At 37.8% G+C, this 19,444-nt stretch overlaps 1 protein-coding gene across 1 annotated transcript; it reads right to left on the bottom strand.

Annotated features, from left to right (window-relative positions):
- Positions 1-2,303: 2,303 nt before the first annotated feature.
- Positions 2,304-8,447, bottom strand: LOC131446607 (mucin-2-like). The gene is made up of 4 exons (XM_058617970.1): positions 8,345-8,447; positions 6,333-7,211; positions 4,407-4,485; positions 2,304-3,789 (listed from the first exon to the last, which is right to left on the bottom strand). Exons 1-4 carry the CDS (start codon positions 8,373-8,375, stop codon positions 3,711-3,713), a joined length of 1,068 nt encoding a protein of 355 aa, XP_058473953.1. The 5' UTR covers positions 8,376-8,447; the 3' UTR covers positions 2,304-3,710.
- Between the last annotated feature and the right edge of the window lie 10,997 nt (positions 8,448-19,444).

Genomic DNA, 19,444 nt, shown 5'->3' with positions numbered 1-19,444 from the left:
TTCCTCACCTCTATTACGATAATTATTTACATTTCTACAGACGCACAGATCGACACAATCCTCTTTTTTACTTCTTCTGGTGTTTTTCCAGATTTTCTCTAGTTTTCACAGAAAAATTCTAAAAACCTACCAAACTATTGACATTCTCACTATTTCATTACATGTTTATTATCAATTTGGTGTGGGAGAGTGAGTGGTTTACAAACTTCAGTTTCCTGTTGGAAAAGTCATGTTGTTAAGATGTCGTAGACTTAAACTGACGTAGATTTTATTACATTTGTCTTTCGTAAAGTGAATAAAATGTGATTTTTCTCCACTGACAGCCATGTTTGGAGTCATAAAGTCATGTTGTTAAGATGTCGTAGACTTAAACTGACGTAGATTTTATTACATTTGTCTTTCGTAAAGTGAATAAAATGTGATTTTTCTCCACTGACAGCCATGTTTGGAGTCATAAAGTCTCTGAATCTCATTAAGTCAACACACAAAAATGCACAAATTCTTCTTCTTCTTGATTAAACATAATATTTTCTGTATTTTTCCTTGTTAAACTGTGTCATGTGATGTTTTTTAAACTTCATGATCATCACTGCTGTGTTTGTCTTGTTACTTTGTTGCGTGTCTAAATGATTCGACACATGTTTGAGGTCAGAGTTTCTCACTGTTTCTTTATGATCTAATGTAACACGATGTTACTGAATCTCTCTCTTTCTGTCGTCCTCATGTGATTAGTGACACCTGCTGGTGAGAAAACTGTTGTGCAGCTTTCATTACATTACATGTCATTTAGCAGACGCTTTTATCCAAAGCGACTTACAATGGGATTGACTACAGTCAGCCAGGGGTGGAGTCGAATTTGCGACCATTGTGACCATGATGTCTTCCGCAAACAGGGTACCGGTCTTAACCACTGAGCCACTCCAGTGGTTAAGACTGGTACCCATTTCCATCTCCATCACAGTCACATAATGGAGTTTATATAAGGTATACGTTCTTAAATTCAGCTTAATCAAGTAAAGTAAGTTCTTACGTGAAAGAATTTCTTTGCAGAAATGTAAGTTTTGTCTCATTTTACATATTTAAAAAATTCTAAAAGAATAGAAGAACACTTTTTGAATGTATTTTTCTCTGTTTCTTTATTTCTTCTCCTTGTTTTTTTAAAACAAGTTGAAGAACATTTTAAAACATTTTTAAAACATTTTAAAACCTCTTGTGTCGTAAATCACGTTCGAGTTTTACATTTTAATATCCAGATGTTTCTAATGTTAAATCTGCTCCTGCACTGTAATTACACACACACACACACACACACACACACTATTTAGGGCCCGATAATAACAGTGTATCGTGTGTAGAATCTCTTCTTCCCTCTGTGATTATTTCTGCTGTTAATGACGACGATGAACACAGAGCTGCTGTTTGAGTTCAAACATCTTCAAATTCTTATCTTTATTTCACTATTTACATTATTTTAACTGCTTATTATTATTATTACATTAAAAAACAACAACCCACAAACACTGATTTTCAGGTTTAAAAACAGTTGTAGATGAAATAATGATTTTGAATTTGATAATTGGTTAATCGATGACTTGTTGCAGCTCACACTGACAAACGTAAAGTTTTAGACTTTTCTTCTAACTTCGTCTATTTATATACGACTCTTAGATTCTCTGTAATGTGCTGAGGTGTAATACACTGTAAAAAAAATCGTTTGTCACAAATTAAGTAAAATACATTTTGAAACAACCTCATTTCTGTGTGTGTGTGTGTGTGCAGATGAAGTCATATGTTTGAGTTTGTCCGACCATTTTCTGATTCCACTGTGTTTTTGCTAAAGAGATAATCTATGAAATGATGTTTGTTTCTTTAAAAAAGAGAACATTTTGGGAGTGGAGGAGAGCGACAGGAGCGGAGTGTGGGCAGGAGGAGGAGGAGGAGGAGGAGGAGTTTGTTCTCAGCGCAGAAGCTTAGAGAAAAGAGGAAGAATGGAAGCAGTTCAGTTAGGGAGGAGAGGACAATCCTGACAGGACTGTTATTAAAGCGTCCACTGATAATGACTGTGCAGCTCATTGAGGAGCAGGAACACACACACACACACACACACCATAAATACTATTAATGAAAAAAAACATCTCATCCCAAACATTTTTACCATCTTGTGAAGTGATTTTTTTTAGACGTGTCGATATTAACGTTTATCGCAAAAGTGCTTTCGGCCATTTTTCTTCCGAGTGGAAATTTTGCAGGACGACATTTTTATGAGAATTTTGTCTCGTACGCAAAACACCTGCGAGTCGTGATTCAACCTTTTGAAATATCACTTTTATTTTGCAAAAAAATGTCACAGAAACACAGGTCAACATTTTCAATGCAGTAGCTGGCGTTTGACCAGACGGGGCAGTAGATACACCAATAATCACTGGTTTAAAGGTGAGACAGGACGTTTATGTCTCTCTCCCTCTCGCACCAAGTCACCAAATTACACAACTATCGACAGTATCGGTATCAATAAGCAGTATCGATAACTACACAGATTCAAATATGGGCGGCGACCAAAATACCAAAGTCACGACCTCACAAACCAGTTTGTGACGTCACATTTTTTATTTTGTCACATTTGTGGCACAAAAATACTTTTAACACAGAACAAAAGCATCAGAACAGCAAAAAAATGAAAATGAAGTTTAATAAAGAGTAAAACCTCATAATGGATCAGGGCTCAGTCAGTGTCTTTCAGCAGGATGAAGAACCTGCAGGTTTTTAAAAACCTGTCTCCTGCGCTATTTCACTAAAGATAGGGCAGCTATTTGTTTTCTATCATTAAAAATGATATTGTCTCTGTTCTCTCAGTCTTGTGTCATCATCGGCTCGTTTATCTCTGGTCGTCAGGATTTTAGTTTCACAGAACGAGCATTTAGTTCGTCCTGCTCACGTAAAAAAGTGTTTTGACTCTTTGCTATTGCACAGTTGTAGCTCGACTCGACTCGTTGTTTTCCATGACTTCATAGCTCCTCCTCAATGTGGCCGGAGTCATCCAAGCACTCTCTGACCAATCAGTGGGATTTGGAATTATAATAAATAGATTTTGGAACTTTAAGTAGGATTTTTAAGTCTTTTTCACTTCGATCTACAGTTGGACATTGTTGGGTTTGATTCTTGTGTCAGACGTCGCGCTCATGACTCTTCAGTGACGACACATTTTAGTATCGGCTCAGCTCGCTGTGAACCTGGTCAGAAATAAAGTGTGGAGTGGAGTCGAGCTGGAACTGTATAATAAAGAAGCACCGTTTCTCTCACAGACTCCATTTTAAAAAATACAACAAAAAAACATCTACTTTTCAATAATAAAACACATTCAATATTCAGTCACTTTGTTCGTCTACTGTGCTTCACTTCAGTGTAGTTTTTCAATGACTTTACATTTCATTACAAATATCCTGTTCAAGCACGATAAACTCCACATCAATACACATTTTTGGGCCAAAGGAAGGAAGAAAAAAGCAAAAAGCTGACTCATTTCTGTTCATATTTACCTTGAGGAACAGACTGAGACGACTGGAACAAAGATCAAGTGATCACGGCGTGAAGTCTGCGCGTCACAGTCGTTAAACTCATGACACACATACACGATAAAACACTCTGATCCCAATCACTTCACTCTGTAGACTGAAGATTCACTTCCAGAGACGAAGGTCACGCGTGAAGATTCACGGGTCGTAAATGGGGTTGGTGAAGTTCCCTAAAGTTCCATATTCACTCTCGAGCAGACGGCCATAAGACGTGCGTCTAAAAGAGAAAGAATGATGTGACGGGAAAATAAGGTTATGTACAGAGAAAAGTATTCCATTGTTCCAGGACATAAACAGCTCTCCTTTGAGTTCTCATGTACGTCATTATGTCATTGGATCAACAGTAAGTCACAATACGCATGAAGCGTCCATTACAACCTCAGCTAAAACATTAACAGTGGTCATTTGTCGCTAAGCGGAAACTTGGACTTTGTAAGATAATGTCAATGATTATGTAAACACACTGAGTGACTGTAGAACAAATGAAACTGAAACTGACATAATTGGCTTCTTATAGTGCGCGTGTGTTTTCTGCGTTTCCATTAGGAACTGTACCAAAATGGCCGGCCCCACTAATGGTACGCTGCGGGTGGAGCTAGACCGAGGACAGTCGACAGAAAAACCTCACTCAGTGTTTCTTCAGCACTCGCAGTCTGTTCTCGTACAGAGTTTCACGTCTTGTTGAGACAAACAGACGCAAACTGAGGAGGAAAAACACGGACACCCCGCCCACCAAGTTCTGTTCTTAGTCCAAACGCAAGCCTGACCCAGGACTTGACCCTTCCTAACCAAACTGTATCATGATGGAATCACGGCTTTTGGCGGTGGACTCACCGGATCCTGTAGTAGTATAGTCCACCCAACACTACAACGGCGATCACAATGAACATGATGACAATGGCAACGACACTTCCTGGAGAGAGAAAGACACAAAATAGAAAAAAGTCAATAAAATATGAAATAAATCATGTTCAGATCACAGAGCCTGGAAAAAAAAGAAAAAAAAGATCAGTACTTTTGTGGGATTTCATAAGATATTGGTCAGAAACAAAAGTTGTTGTTATACTGTCGGTCAATTTACTTCTGGGACAGTTTGGTAACAGATTAATGGAATTAAACACAACTGAACAACAAGACAAGAGAAGTGCATTTGAAAATGACGACGTGGGTGTGTGAGTAGAAATCAAGTTAAGAAAGAACAATCTGTATCTGTATCATCACTTTATGGAACCTGCAATAAAACACTTCTTTGAAATAAAATGTTGTGACGACTGAGAAAGACTGAGTCACTCAGTGGGTGAACGCCATCATCCATTCTTCTTCTTCTTCTGAATGTCTTAAGTTTCGTTCTCCTGGTAAATGTCTAACTCTTTCTGGTAACACTTTACAGCCTCATTTCCTCACAATGATAATGGATCTGCAGCTCACCAAAGTTACCTTTGAGCTTTTGTATTAATTAGTAATCTCTTTATGGGCAACACACTGCTGGGCGTGGAGTGTAAGGTGCCATTGACGTCATGTGACGCGTCCCAGCTCAAATCAGTTCTCTTATCGAGAAACAAACAACTTGTTGCAAAACAACGTGTTACCTTTGAAAACCTCAACCCAGTTCCAGATGATACAGGAAAAACCTGATGTCAGCAAAAACAACTTATTTAGCGTTCAGGAAATCCTGTTGTGTGTTGTCATCTCTGCACTGGCTGCCAATCTGTTTTATTTTAAAATTCAGATTTGACCTCTTACCTCAGTTTAAGTAATTTATATATATACATATACATATAGATATTTACCTTGATTTAGCTGCCGTTGTGCAGCAAAACAAAATTTGCTACCTCTGCGGCTACTAGCATGGCTAAGATTGAAGTTAAGGACATCGAAATTATTAGCAAAATGTAATTGTGTTTTTCTTTTGTCCTTTGCTTTGGCTGCTGTTTCAGTTTGGAGAAAGAAAATAGTGCTGGTTTTTACATGATTTAGCTAATGTTGTTAACTAATGTTGTTAGCATGAACGTATACACATTCTACAGTATGTCTATTTATTTACTTGGTGTTGGAGTTGTGTTTGTTGTTGTTACGTTGACAATTGTTGTTTTCGTAGTTGTTTAGCGAGGCTTCTTGCTATGCTAATGAGTTCTGATCCACTGGGACTATAACTAGTTGCCCACCATTCTGTGTGCTAATACATTAATACAGTGATTTATTCATTAATTATTGCTAAAGTTAGTGACCCTGTAAACCCTCATGTTGATCATGATGTTAGAGGACCTTAGCTTGTAATCTAGCTAATTTGGTAGAGTTTCGTCTTGTTTGCTGTGAAGTGACAGGGAGTTCAATCCAAGCACATTGTTGCTCATTTCTTTACTAAGTGCTTAACTACAGAGACAATATCGCACTTCATGGTTTCTTCCATGTGGAGTCAGAATTTCTGAGGTCATCGAGTGTTCCTGACAAGTATCCGGACTCCAAACTAGCTGCCTCCACACAAACAATGGCACTTTTACCATTAACAGCACATCTGCCATATTTGTTTGACTGTTAATCAGTAAAATACACTGATTGTGTGTGTCAAATACAGGGTAGACCGTTGTTATCTTCTGGTATTGCTAACCGTAGCTAACAATGGCTAGCCCAAGATACGTTCATGTTTCCAACTTCTCAAAGGTCTGATTTCCGAGTTCTGGAATGCAGCAAACTTTAGTCCCTGACACATCATCATGTTTCACCAGAGTAAACAAAGAGAGAAATCCTGGTGCTTCTTACCGGAACTCAGAGGTTTAGACTTGTGTTCTTCCTGATCCAGGGTGGTGGTTTGGGTTGTTGTGCTGGTTGGAGTATTCGTTGATGTAACGATATTAGGTCCAGTGGTAGGTGTAAGTATGGTAGTCGAGGTATCGCTGGTGGTACTGATGACATCTGGAGCTGTGGTACTGCTGATGGTGGTCGTCAAGGTACCAATGGTGGTACTGGTGACATCTGGAGTTGTGGTACTGTTGATGGTGGTCTTCAAGGTACCGTTGGTGGTACTGGCGACATCTGGAGTTGTGGTACTGTTGATGATGGTAGTCGAGGTATCGTAGGTGGTACTACTGACATCTGGAGCTGTGGTACTGCTGATGGTGGTAGTCGAGGTACCGTTGGTGGTACTGGCAACATCTGGAGCTGTGGTACTGTTGATGGTGGTAGTCAAGGTACCGTTGGTGGTACTGGTGACATCTGGAGCTGTGGTACTGCTGATGGTGGTCATCAAGTTACCGTTGGTGGTACTGGCGACATCTGGAGCTGTGGTACTGTTGATGGTGGTCGTCAAGGTACCGTTGGTGGTACTGGTGACATCTGGAGCTGTGGTACTGCTGATGGTGGTCATCAAGTTACCGTTGGTGGTACTGGCGACATCTGGAGCTGTGGTACTGTTGATGGTGGTCGTCAAGGTACCGTTGGTGGTACTGGTGACATCTGGAGCTGTGGTACTGTTGATGGTGGTCGTCAAGGTACCGTTGGTGGTACTGGCGACATATGGAGCTGTGGTAATGGCGACGGTGGTAGTCGAGATGCTGGTGGCAGGTGAGGTATTATCAGAAGTTTGTGAGTATAAAATGTTGGCGTTGGCAGTTGTAGGATGTGGTGTTGACAACAGTAGACCTGCAAGTAAAGATAAAAGACATTATCTCTGCTGTGCCAATCTCAGCTACATCAGGCGATAGGCGGGGTACACCCTGGACAGTTCGCCAGTCCATCGACTGTCCATCATAGAGACAAACAACCATTCACTCCTATGGTCAATTTAGAGTGTTCAATTTACCTAATCCCCACATTGCATGTTTTTGGACTGTGGGAGGAAGCCGGAGAACCCGGAGAGAACCCACGCACACACGGGGAGAACATGTAAACTCCATGCAGAAAGGCCCTTGTTCCAACCGGGGCTCGAACCCGGGTCTTCTCGCTGCAAGGCGAGAGTGCTAACCACTACACCAACACCGAAGTAAAGAGAGAAAATCAGTGATTTTAGCTCCCGGGGACACAGGAGCTGCTGGTCTACTGCTGCATCGTGTGGTCACTTTGTGTTGATGAGGTAAATCTGAACAAAGGTTTTCAAATGCCGAATTCACAAAAAGAACACATTTGAACCACTGGGTGGTTTACAAACTTTTACAGTTTACAGTTTTCCTGTTGGAAAAGACGAGAACATGGTCTTAACATATCGTAGACTTAAGCAGGTGTGGACTTTATAACTTTTTTCTTAGGTAAAATCATTTGTTTCTTGTGTCTGTGCTGACAGCCAGAGCTTTCTGTGTCTTAGTATGTTTGCGCTAACTCACCTAATTTAATCAATTTTCATTTTACATGCACACTCGTGCTCTAATTCGCCAATTACATAGTAATACATGGTGTTTGTGTGTGTACGCATCAGAGTGATGCATGAAGAATTTCTCTTTAACTGATCACTTTCATCACTTCACTGCACTAGAAACTATTTAAAAGTGTTTTACTCTTCGTCTTCCAGATAATTTAACGGATTAAAAATCTGCTTCAATAACTCATGTAATTATTCACTTTTTATAAAACCAAACCAGATTGTCCATTTAAATTGTAAATTAATGTAAACAAAAGTTTAAAGAGTTGTTTTTTAAAGCTTGAATTGATGTCTTTGCTAAACAGGAAACAATGTCACTCAAATTGAAACTTCAGGGGAATTTACACACACACACACACACACGGTGCTCATCCTCACACTCTTCATGCTGCAGGAAATGGTTTTCTGTCAGTTTACTCACATGTTATCAGAGTCTTCAGGCTGATCTTCATCTTCCTGTGTTTCCTGTATCTCCACAAACACTTGTGTGTCTCTGCAGCGTCGCTCAGCTCTGTGTGTGTGTGTGTCAGAGTGAGAGTGAGGCTGTAGGTCAGTGATTGTAAGAGCAAGAGGGGCGGGGCTTCTCCGTGACGTGTGTGGCGTCACAGTGAAACACCCCTGCACTGAAGACTTCATGTGCTGCTGTGTGTTTTAAAGCTGCAGTAGGCAACTTAAAATAATAATAATAATAATAATGATTTTCACTGATCAATAACAACAATAACCTTTCACTTCAATGTAAATCCATTAATGTATAGAAACAGAATCTAAGCTGTAGATCCACTTTTTCATGAGGGCAAACTTTTGTGACATATTTCACAAAATAACCTTTATATATACATATACATATATTTGATTGTTTTACATTCTGTTTATTTAATTAAATAATACCACAATAATACATTTAATTATTTTACATGCAGTTAATGAAATTATGAACGTATGAACAGGTGTGACAGTTTGATTGTGCCAGCAGAGGGCAGCACGTACTGTGATACATGAATCTGCTCCCCTAGTTCTGGTATATGTATAAAATAAATATATTGTTTTTCCTCTGGAGGGCAGCATTACACCTCTCTCTCTGTGTACAACACAGCCCTAACCTTATTATTATAATAAGCTGATGCTTAGGTTTATGGGCGAGGTTAAAAAACAGGACATTTTACATGGATAAAGAATGAAATAATCCAAATATTGTGATTTAAATGTTCTTTTAAGTAAAAAATAATAATTATAGCCAATTTTGCTTGAATAGAAAACTTAAAACCTCTTATTCCCTGACCCTCTTTTTGATGTCATGCCCAAACTAAATAGAATATATCTCTGCAATGTGTCTATGTGAATTATATTGGTATGAACATAAAGATAACACTTGTGAGATTCCACCAGAAGTGTAAGTTTCACTGTAGATACCACTGTCCAGAGTAAATGCAGATGGGACCCACCATAAATGAAGTGTTTTTCCCTCGCCCAAAGAAACATTGCATTTTAAAATAAATATCACCTTCAAAAATGTGCATTAGGATTTTAAAACCTCATGGAAGTCATGTAACAGCATGTGGACATTAGCTGTGCTGAAGTGAAGCAGAGTCAAATCACAGAGGTTTCATTTTATTTACTATTGGTCTAATAAAAACTTGTTTTGAATTAATAAAATAAAAAATATATTATGTGTTATATTATATGTTCAGGGCCATAGCTCTGGCTAGCATTGGCCAATCTGGGTGATTGACAGCTCGTTTTATTCATCAAAGCCAATAGAATCAGGCTGCGTATAGAAGCGGTGTTGTTGTGATGAAAACAGCTTGTTATGCTCAACAGCAAAGGTAAGACAATGTTTCTTGAAAGTGAGTTGTTGTTTTGCTCTTATTTTGTGGCTGGATCCGTGAGTTTTGGTCGTAGAGTGATAGAAATCGTACCAATGGAATCTGTTGAGCGTTGGCTGTTGAGCAGACTTTTTTTTTTACATGACTACGCTGATTCTCTAGTGCTGCTTTTCAATATTTACACTGTTATGGTGTTTTCGGCTTGTGTTGGTTCGATCAGTTGGCGTTCAGTCTGTATTTGGTGAACATGAGACTGGTTTTTCTGAGCCGAGTTTCTGAGCTTTCTGTGGGTATGCTGCATGTCGAGAATGATCACAGGTAAACTGCCCCCGGTACTGGGGGCGTCCGGGAAGATGAGCTGTTAAATCAAATAAAACAAAGGAATTCTCTCATGTTTCCTTCAAATGTGTTTTCCTTTTCTTGATTGAGCTTAATTTAAGAATTTATAGCTTGGGAAAACAATTGTTTTAGCTTGTTTGTCGATAAAGTTACAGTTTTTCTTGGGAATGGGAATTTTTTTTTTAGTGCACAGCTCACTTTCCAAGAGTATTTTTCTTTTTAGGCAAAAAAATAAGAAAAAATTCCCAGAGTTGAGGCTTATTTAACTAAATTGAAATTACCTACCTACCTACCTGAATCTAAAACATAAACTAATCTGACTAGAATTAAAGAAACAGACTAACGATACATGTATTGATTGTATAGATCTGTAGGATTTGTTGTGTTAATTATTGAAATACAGGTTAGGTTACAAGTACATGAAGTGATGATAATTCACCAGCAGGAGGAGCAGCTGGTGTCTTTTAGTCTCATGACGTCACTGAGCTGAAGAAAATGACTAAGAACTCAGAGAGACGCACAACCACAAACAGCTGCACACACAAACGTGTTCTCTGTAAATCTGCAGCCACTGCTCTAATGTTCCTTAAACAGGAAAATTAAGAAAAGAGTAAAGAAATTCTGTCAAGTGTTTACTTAAAATGAATCTTTCTTTACTTCTTATTTTATTTTTTTTATTTTAAAGCCAAAAAATAAGAACAATTTACTACATGAAAACACATTTTTTCCAGTGGACCGGTCAGTTTGACAGACCTACCTACCTATACCTACCTATACCTACCTACTTACCCCTCACTATAATGTGCATGCAAATAGGACTAATTCTAAGATACAAATACTTCAATTCAGCTTCGTCAGTATAGGAAAACTCATTTTAAGTACATATTTCTTATATGATATGATATTGCTTCAATTTTTGCGAAAGTGTTTGCAAACTAGTTTTAAGTTTTCCAACCATGCAGAATTAGTTTTACTCCTCGTGCAGATTCTTCTTCTTAAAACAAGAACATTTAAATAAATGAAAGAATATTTGGCTTATTTCTAATTGGGCTGCTTTTGCAGTGACATGTAAACAAAGAACAATATAAAAACACAATTTGCTGAATATTCTTGTGTTCCCTCAAATGCATGCATGACAAATGGATTTGTTCACGTCTCAAAATCCATTGTTATTTAATTCTGTTAATCCCTTAATTTCTCCTCTATTCTCCTCCATCAGGTCAGACGTTCAGCTGTGCTCCGTGTTTAATGTTAATTACCATGTGAACACAAAGCGTGAGTGAAAGTGCACAGACACATGGACACCTCTTTACCACTCTTCATGTGGAGGTGGCTAAACTCCAGCCTGTATCAAACAGCCTGTTTAAATGGCAGAGCTCTTCAATCACAGATAATTACCACCATTATTCTATTGGAGAATTGGCACCTGAAAAATCCCTTTAATGTTTCACCCTCTTGGTATTTTCACAGCAGTAATTTACTGCCTGTGTTTAAGGGAAACAAAAGGTCCTTATGCCTCAGGGCTGTGGACAGACGTTGACAGACGTGGACAGACATGGACAGACATGGACATACGTGGACAGATGTGGACAGACGTGGACATACGTGGACAGACTTGGACAGACGTGGACAGACATGGACAGACGTGGACAGACATGGACAGATACTTTAAACATTGACTCAACTCACAGATTACATTTAATGATCAAAGGTCAACATTAGTATTTTTGCCTAGTAAAAGCATTTTCTTGCCCCAAGAGACTCGTTTCTCATTTGGCACAAATATGTGGACTCAGAGAGGTCAAAGGTCACATAAGCCTTGATATTTGTTTCACTTTAGGTAACTTTAGGTAACTTTTCAATGTGTTGATGATCCTACCAACAGACCTGACTACCTACCCTTACCCTACCTACCTAATTATTTATTTATTCAAATTTATAAGACATGTTTCATGTAACAAATTTACTTACAGAGGCCTTGAAATTTGTGTCACTTTAGGTACCTCTTGAATGTGTTGATGATCCTGTAATGCTGATTTACCTACCTACCCTTATGGTACCTCCTCAGCTGACTACCTATCCTCACCGTACCTACCTACCTACCTAAATATGTATTTATTCAAAATTATAATACATGTTTCATGTAACAAATTTCATTATAAAACCAGCTGGATTGTCCCAACATTGACATTTCCTCTAAAAATAGGAAAAATATCTAATTGCTCAGACTTACATCATGTGTAGGGGTAAATGATTGTCTTTTATTTAAGGTTGAGCTGCAGACAGAAGTTAAACTGTATAAAGATAAAGACACTTATATTATAAAATGTTCAGTTCTGGTCACTTTTACCAACTTTTATTCTTGTGCTTCGTAATTTGACCTTCATTATGCAGATGGAAATCCCACTTTATCTGTCGCCACTAAATTAAATATGAATTTCATTACTTTTTTTAATCAGTGGAGTCTGATATTTAATTAAAACTCCATGTTCTCATATCAGTCGAGCTCAAATTACCTTTAAAGGGTATTTTTTAACCGATAGACTGACATGTTTTCTGCTCTGTCCTCTATGAGCAAGCCTCGCTGTTGTGTTTTACTTTGTCTTTTAATCCCCGTCAGTGTCCTCACATGAATTATAATGACTTTATTAAAGGTGTAGTTAGGGTTTTAGCCACTTAACAACAAGTTAAGTGAATAAATTCTACGTCAGTTTAGGTCTAGGATATCTACATCACATGTTCATATCTTTATCTCACTGCAAGACGGACGTTTCCAACAGGAAACTGAAGTTTGTAAACCACTCACTCTCCCACACCAAAGTCCATAGAGAAAATCAGTTGTTGATCCACTGCTGCCTCCATCACTCAGTTCAAATGTCTTATTTTGTGACTTCAGGGTTTAAAACCTTTGTTCAGATTTACTTCAGTGACACAAAGTGACCACACGAGACAGCAGAGGAGCAGCAGATCCTGTGTGTGTGATGTTAAAATCACTGATTTTCTCTCTGGACTTTGGTGTGGGAGAGTGAGTGGTTTACAAACCGTCTGTGTCACAGTGAGATAAAGACGTGAACATATCACAGACATCTGACATAGATTTCAATAGGTGGGTCTTTTGTTTAATGGCACTGCTGACAGAGAGTCAGATTATATTTAATGCAGACTGCAATTTCTGATACGATTATTATTTTGATTTTGAACGACACTGAGCTGCCGTCTTAGGTCAGGTCAGGTCAGTCAGACAGTTGGTGTTGGTGAATGATGAAGCCTGTTGTAAATGACTGCAGGACACAAATAAACAGGAAACTTTGACTGACAGCGACGGTGACATTTGAGATTATGAACGTTAGACTTTCCTCTGGTGAATAAAGTAATGTCATTCTGGGTAATCATGTTTTTTTCTTGTCTTTTCTGTCCTTGCACAGCTTGAATGGCAGCAAAACCTTGTTTAAAAACAACAACAAAGAAAGAGCTGGGAAATGCCACAGACGGATGAATATGGCATTTCATTTTTTTCCAGAAGCCACTGTCGACTTTTTCACTCCTGTTTAAATTTCTCTTTTCTCCAAACAGTTTGAATCAAATTCATCTTTTCTTTTATCCTCATTTCATTTTCAGCTTCTTTTCAGAGAGAAATTAAACTGAATAAGAATATATCATTTCATATTTAGAGGATGACACAGTTCATCCATCTATTCATCCATCTATCTGTCCATTACCCATCATCCATCCGTCCATCTGTCCTTCATCCATCCATCCATCCATCCATCCGTCCATCATCCACCCATCATCCATTCATCCATCCATCCATCCATCTATCTGACCATAATCCACCCATCATCTATTCATCATCAAAGAGAACTTTAAAGCGCACGCACACACACACACACACACACACACACAGTGATGATTGTCCTGCAGTGAGGACAGTGATGGTCGTCATCACAGATCAGTGAAGGATTCCACCTCAATCAGAAGGTCTGATCACAGCTGATGAGACCACGTCTCAAGTCCACTTCTTCATTCTTCTGCTGATTGCAGCTATCAGTGACAGTGTGGGCGAGAGAGGCTCGCTCATCACTGCTCTCTCACCACCACTGTGTGTGTGTGTGTGTGTGTGTGTGTGTGTGTGTGTGTGTGTGTAAGAGGCTGAATGTCAAATGTAGTGCACTTCATTCCTCATTGTCAGAAACTCACCATTCCATTTTCTGTCACAATATTTCAAATGACTGTTTTCATACACGACAAACTTTCTATATGTGGACCATAATCTGTTTAATCTGTTTAATCTGTTTAATCTGTTTAATCTACATGAACACACGACTGACACCTGGCTGTGTGAACCTGTGGTGACGTGGTTTTTATCTGCGACACAAACACAAACTCGTGACTTGTTTTGGGTGAAAGTGAATCATTAGTTCAGATGAGTTGACAGAATGGTTCAGTCCTTCAGTCACTGAACTGAAATCCCAGTGAACGTGGTCACGATGGGCGGCTTTCAGCAGCGCTGTCTCTAAATACACCAGACTCCTCTGTTCAACACATTTGCTTTGCTAAATGTTGGAGATGAACGCATGATTTCAGGATTTTTAAGTCTTCTTCACTTTGATCTACAGTCGGACAGTGACGACACTCTCTGACCAATCAGCGGGAATTGGGGTTATTTTTGAAACATTAAGTAGAATTTGGAATTATAAGTAGATTTTGGAACGTTAAGTAGATTTTGGAACGTTAAGTAGATTTTGGAATTATAAGTAGATTTTGGAACATTAAGTAGATTTTGGAATTATAAGTAGATTTTGGAACGTTAAGTAGATTTTGGAATTATAAGTAGATTTTGGAACATTAAGTAGATTTTGGAATTATAAGTAGATTTTGGAACATTAAGTAGATTTTGGAACATTAAGTAGATTTTGGAATGTTAAGTAGATTTTGGAATTATAAGTAGATTTTGGAACGTTAAGTAGATTTTAGAATTATAAGTAGATTTTGGAACGTTAAGTAGATTTTGGAACTTTAAGTAGATTTTGGAACTTTAAGTAGATTTTGGAATTTTTAGTAGATTTTGGAATTGTAAGTAGATTTTGGAATCATAAGTAGATTTTGCCTCTCTGTTGTAACACAGTTGTAACATCAGTTTATTTAAATGTTGTCACGTTGGTATGAAAAGTAAAGTCTCTGAGAATGACTTTTTATTGATGTTTATTGTGTTTCTTTATAAAAGATCATTTTTCCTCCTCATTATCATGACTCATGAATCACGTGAGCGATAAAGAATCACTTCTATTCGACGTCTGCTGTCTGCTTAATTACTAACTGCGTTCAAACCCATGGTTCTTCTCCGCCAGCCGCACACAAGCCACGTGGTTTGCACACGAGCGATTGATCCAGCTCTTCTTCTCCGTCTCCTAATTGAGCCAATTAATCTGGAAGTGACTCCGGATCAATGAGAAGTGATTTTCCTTCGGTCATCGCCGGCCGTGCTCGCTCTCCATCAGCGGCTCCACTTCCCTCGGTGTATGGATTTACTGATTTATTTGTCAGATCTGTGAACGCGGCTGTTTCCCTGCTGCTCTGAGTAAATGTTCCTGTTTCTGTTGGGAGGGTTTGTTTAAGGAAACAGTCACAGTGTCAATGACGGGCGGAGAAGTGGAACAGTGTGTGTGAACAACTGATGATGACAAAGCAGTGAAACACTGATCTCTGATATCTGGAATATGGAAATGAGGATAAATGCAGATTTATTTACAAGAAAATGCAAACGGACAAATGAAAAGAAATAACCTCCCACTAAAATAAAGTATACATGTATATTTGTTTCCTGATTTCCTCAGTTGAGTCGGTTTAATATGATTAAAATGTACAGTAGCTAACAGGGGAATAGAATTTCAATAACTGACAGAGTTGCTGTTGTGTGGTTAAAGAATTGTCCGTCAAAATTTTAACGACGATAACAAATCACAAAATTAAATGAATAACGCTGAACATGGATCCAATGAGAGTCTGCACACATGAGACTGAAATATTATTATCATATTGTGTTTTTATTTAAATTGAATCTGCAAACACTGTAAAAAAGGAAACGGTTGGAATAACTGACTTCAGTTCTTTGACGTTGTCTTCATACAAAGTTAAGTTTGTCCCACATGAGAGGGTTTTCACTTTAACAACTGAGCCTCTTTCTTATTTTTACTATAAAAGGACCAGAAAATGTCAATTTTTCCAGAATAACAACAATAACAATTTATTTAAAATAACATTTGTTTGAGTTTTTGTTACTGAAGTTACTTATTATTCAGTGAAGATGAGAATAAATGCAAATCCTCACAATTGCAATTTAAAGAAGCAATTCATTAATTTTGTCAAACAAAAATGTATTTTTGATTTGAAAATTTGATTTTTTAACCCTTCAAAACCCTTCAAAAAAATCTTTTACATATTCATATATAATTTATTGTTCAAGTCATGACCATTTATTCTAACCTATTTCACCGTACGACCTCCCCCACTATTTACCACCAGCACCCTGAGAGACACTTTAACAAGTCACATTTATATACTGTGTTATATACTATATGTATATGTATATATGTATGTATGTGTGTATATGTATGTTTATATATGTCTATATATATAAATATAGAATAAAAAATTATGTGTTTCCTGTAATTTATCAGCAGATTTTTTTTAATTCTAAAATTAGTTTTCCTTTAACTCTCTTTCACGCTTATAAAATACTCATGTATGCACACAACAGACTCAGACTGAGATATTTTGTATGTACATATATATATATGTACATATATACATGTATATATACATGTGTATGTATATATATATATACATCTATATATATTATAGTGTAACCGATTTGCGACAGAAGCGTATTCTAAAATCGTAGTATCGTAGTAAAGGCGTAATCTAAAAAATGATTAAAGATTTCAAGAAAGATTTAACTGATAATTAGTTCAAACTAATTATCAGTAAAAGTAAATCAAACTAGGAAATGTTTTTTAATAAAAAATATTCATTGATTTAAATTAAATTAAATTAAATTAAATTAAATTAAATTAAATTAAATTAAATTAAATTAAATTAAATTGAACAAAGATTTATTCTCACGAAAAATGGTCTCTCTTGTTTTTACACCATTCTGTTCTTTCATGTCCAGCTCTTTTCCCCATCATGTTTTTTCAGTCTTCAGTTGATAAATAACTCTAAAATAATGGAGTTCTCACGTTTTCCCACAGGACTCGTCCACATCTGCTATTCTGACCGCGATGAAATCGGAGCGCGTGACCCAAATTAAACAGAACGCCTGTTTCCTACCATGCTTCATACCACAGTCGCCGTAACCATGGTGACTAAAAGCAAAATACTTTTTGTCTTGGTCAGAGCATTGACCACTGCTCGCAGGATGAGTCACATCGGATTATTATTTCTGAGGGATTAAAAGCGACATTTGTGCACAAGCAGGTTTTTAGGGGTAAACACCGTTTTCTTTGGTTTATACAGAGACACAGAGAGACACAGAGAGACACAGGGAGACACAGGGAGACACAGAGAGACACAGGGAGACACAGAGAGACACAGGGAGACAACTGATGTCTCTACATCCTAATCCTGTCTTTGTTTGTGTAACTCAGCTTCTCAGACTCACTTTTCCAAATTTGGAAACTGGTAGATGTAAAAGTCATCCGTCAGGTGAGCAGCTGTTCTCCACCTGCACAAAGTGAAAATGATTTAGAAGCAAACGCGTCACCTTACTTCAAACGCTTAGAAGTAAGGTGATTTTTATATAATAATGTATTAGATTATGCCAAATAACCAAAATCTCATTAAAGTCACTCTTTCAAATAGATATTTTGTTATGGATCAATCAGCCCCAACATAAAACATGTAACTGGGTTTTAAGTTGTGGCTAATCTGTGTATAACCTGTCCTATTTTAAAATACAGGTTCTTGTTTTAGTTTTAGATTAAAGGCGACAACTCAGGATTAGAGAAGTGTTGTGGTACAATCTGTGGTAGATGTGTTTGTTTCCCGTGTGCCAAAAGAGAAGTCAAAAATCTAAGAAAACTACTTAAAATATATGACTTAAGTGCATTTTCCACTACAGGAAGTGGTGTAGTCTTGCCATTCATGGGGATATACAAGACAACAACTTGTATTTAACCTGTAACGTGGCAATAACGTGACGTGAGCTTTAATATGCAAATGACATGCTGTTGTTTTGGGTTCCATTGAACAGCTCAAACATGACAGTATGTTCTGGGTATGAGATTCACCATGTTCTTGCCTGGACCTGAACCCCGAGCAACTCACAGAGGACAAAACTTTATCCTCCTCCTCCTCTCTCCTCTTTGACAGCAAAATAACCCAGAGAATTCAATGTCAGGCAAATCTGAGGGCCGAGTTATATTTAATCTGTCTGTTATCACCCAGAGGTGAGTGGCCAACTGATCTCACACACACACACACACACACACACACACACTCTCACTCACACACACACACACACACACACACACACACACATACACACACTCTCACACACAGATGACATTTGAAGGATTTCCGTCTTTAATCAAGTTTTTCTTTTGCTCCTGAAAAGACGTTTCTCTGCCAGCCTTCATGTACTTTAATGACTTTATAAGAAAACAAAAAGGGTAACTTGCAGAGATCAGAGCTCTTGTTAGGATGTTCATTTCAATGACAGTAATCTAATTCTTCTCAAACCAAGAAAAAGCACTGAATTATTATTATTATCCCAACAATGACTCTTCCTTTCCTTTCCTTTAATCCCTTTCCTCTTATTTTGAGGATCTGCTTTGTATTCCCTCTGCCTGTCTTTGTAAACGTCGCAGTGCAGCAGGAGGAGTGGAGGAACTGTTTTACTCAGTTTTCAGACATAATCACTTTTCTCAACAGGTGCTTCCTGTGTTTTCCTGTGTTGCTCTTTGTGAGACAAAGACCTGGAAAGTCTTTTCACAGGAAACAAAAGAGATGCCATTGACGTGATTACACTGAATATTATGAGTGATCTAAATGTCATGACCGAAATAAACATATAAATAAAAAAATAAAAAAATAAATATTTGGTTACACGTGGTAACTAGTTATCCAGTATCATGTCAACAGCTTCACATGTGACTGTAACGTGTGCAACATTTACAGAGGAAGTGTTCACGGTGAAGTCTATGCAAAGGTAAGTAATTACTCCACGCTAATTCAAACTCTGATCCCGAAACGTCAGCGCTATGAATATGGAGATAAGTCTGGAAATGATGCGTTTGATTGAACCGTTGCTTGATTAGCATGATGCATTCATTACAGGAGGGACTAATGAAACCCTT

Source organism: Solea solea, chromosome 19, assembly GCF_958295425.1.
Source record: "Solea solea chromosome 19, fSolSol10.1, whole genome shotgun sequence".
In the NCBI taxonomy this organism is placed as follows: domain Eukaryota; kingdom Metazoa; phylum Chordata; class Actinopteri; order Pleuronectiformes; family Soleidae; genus Solea; species Solea solea.
The sequence above is the reverse complement of the archived record's forward strand: the minus strand, read 5'-3'. Positions and strand labels throughout refer to the sequence as shown.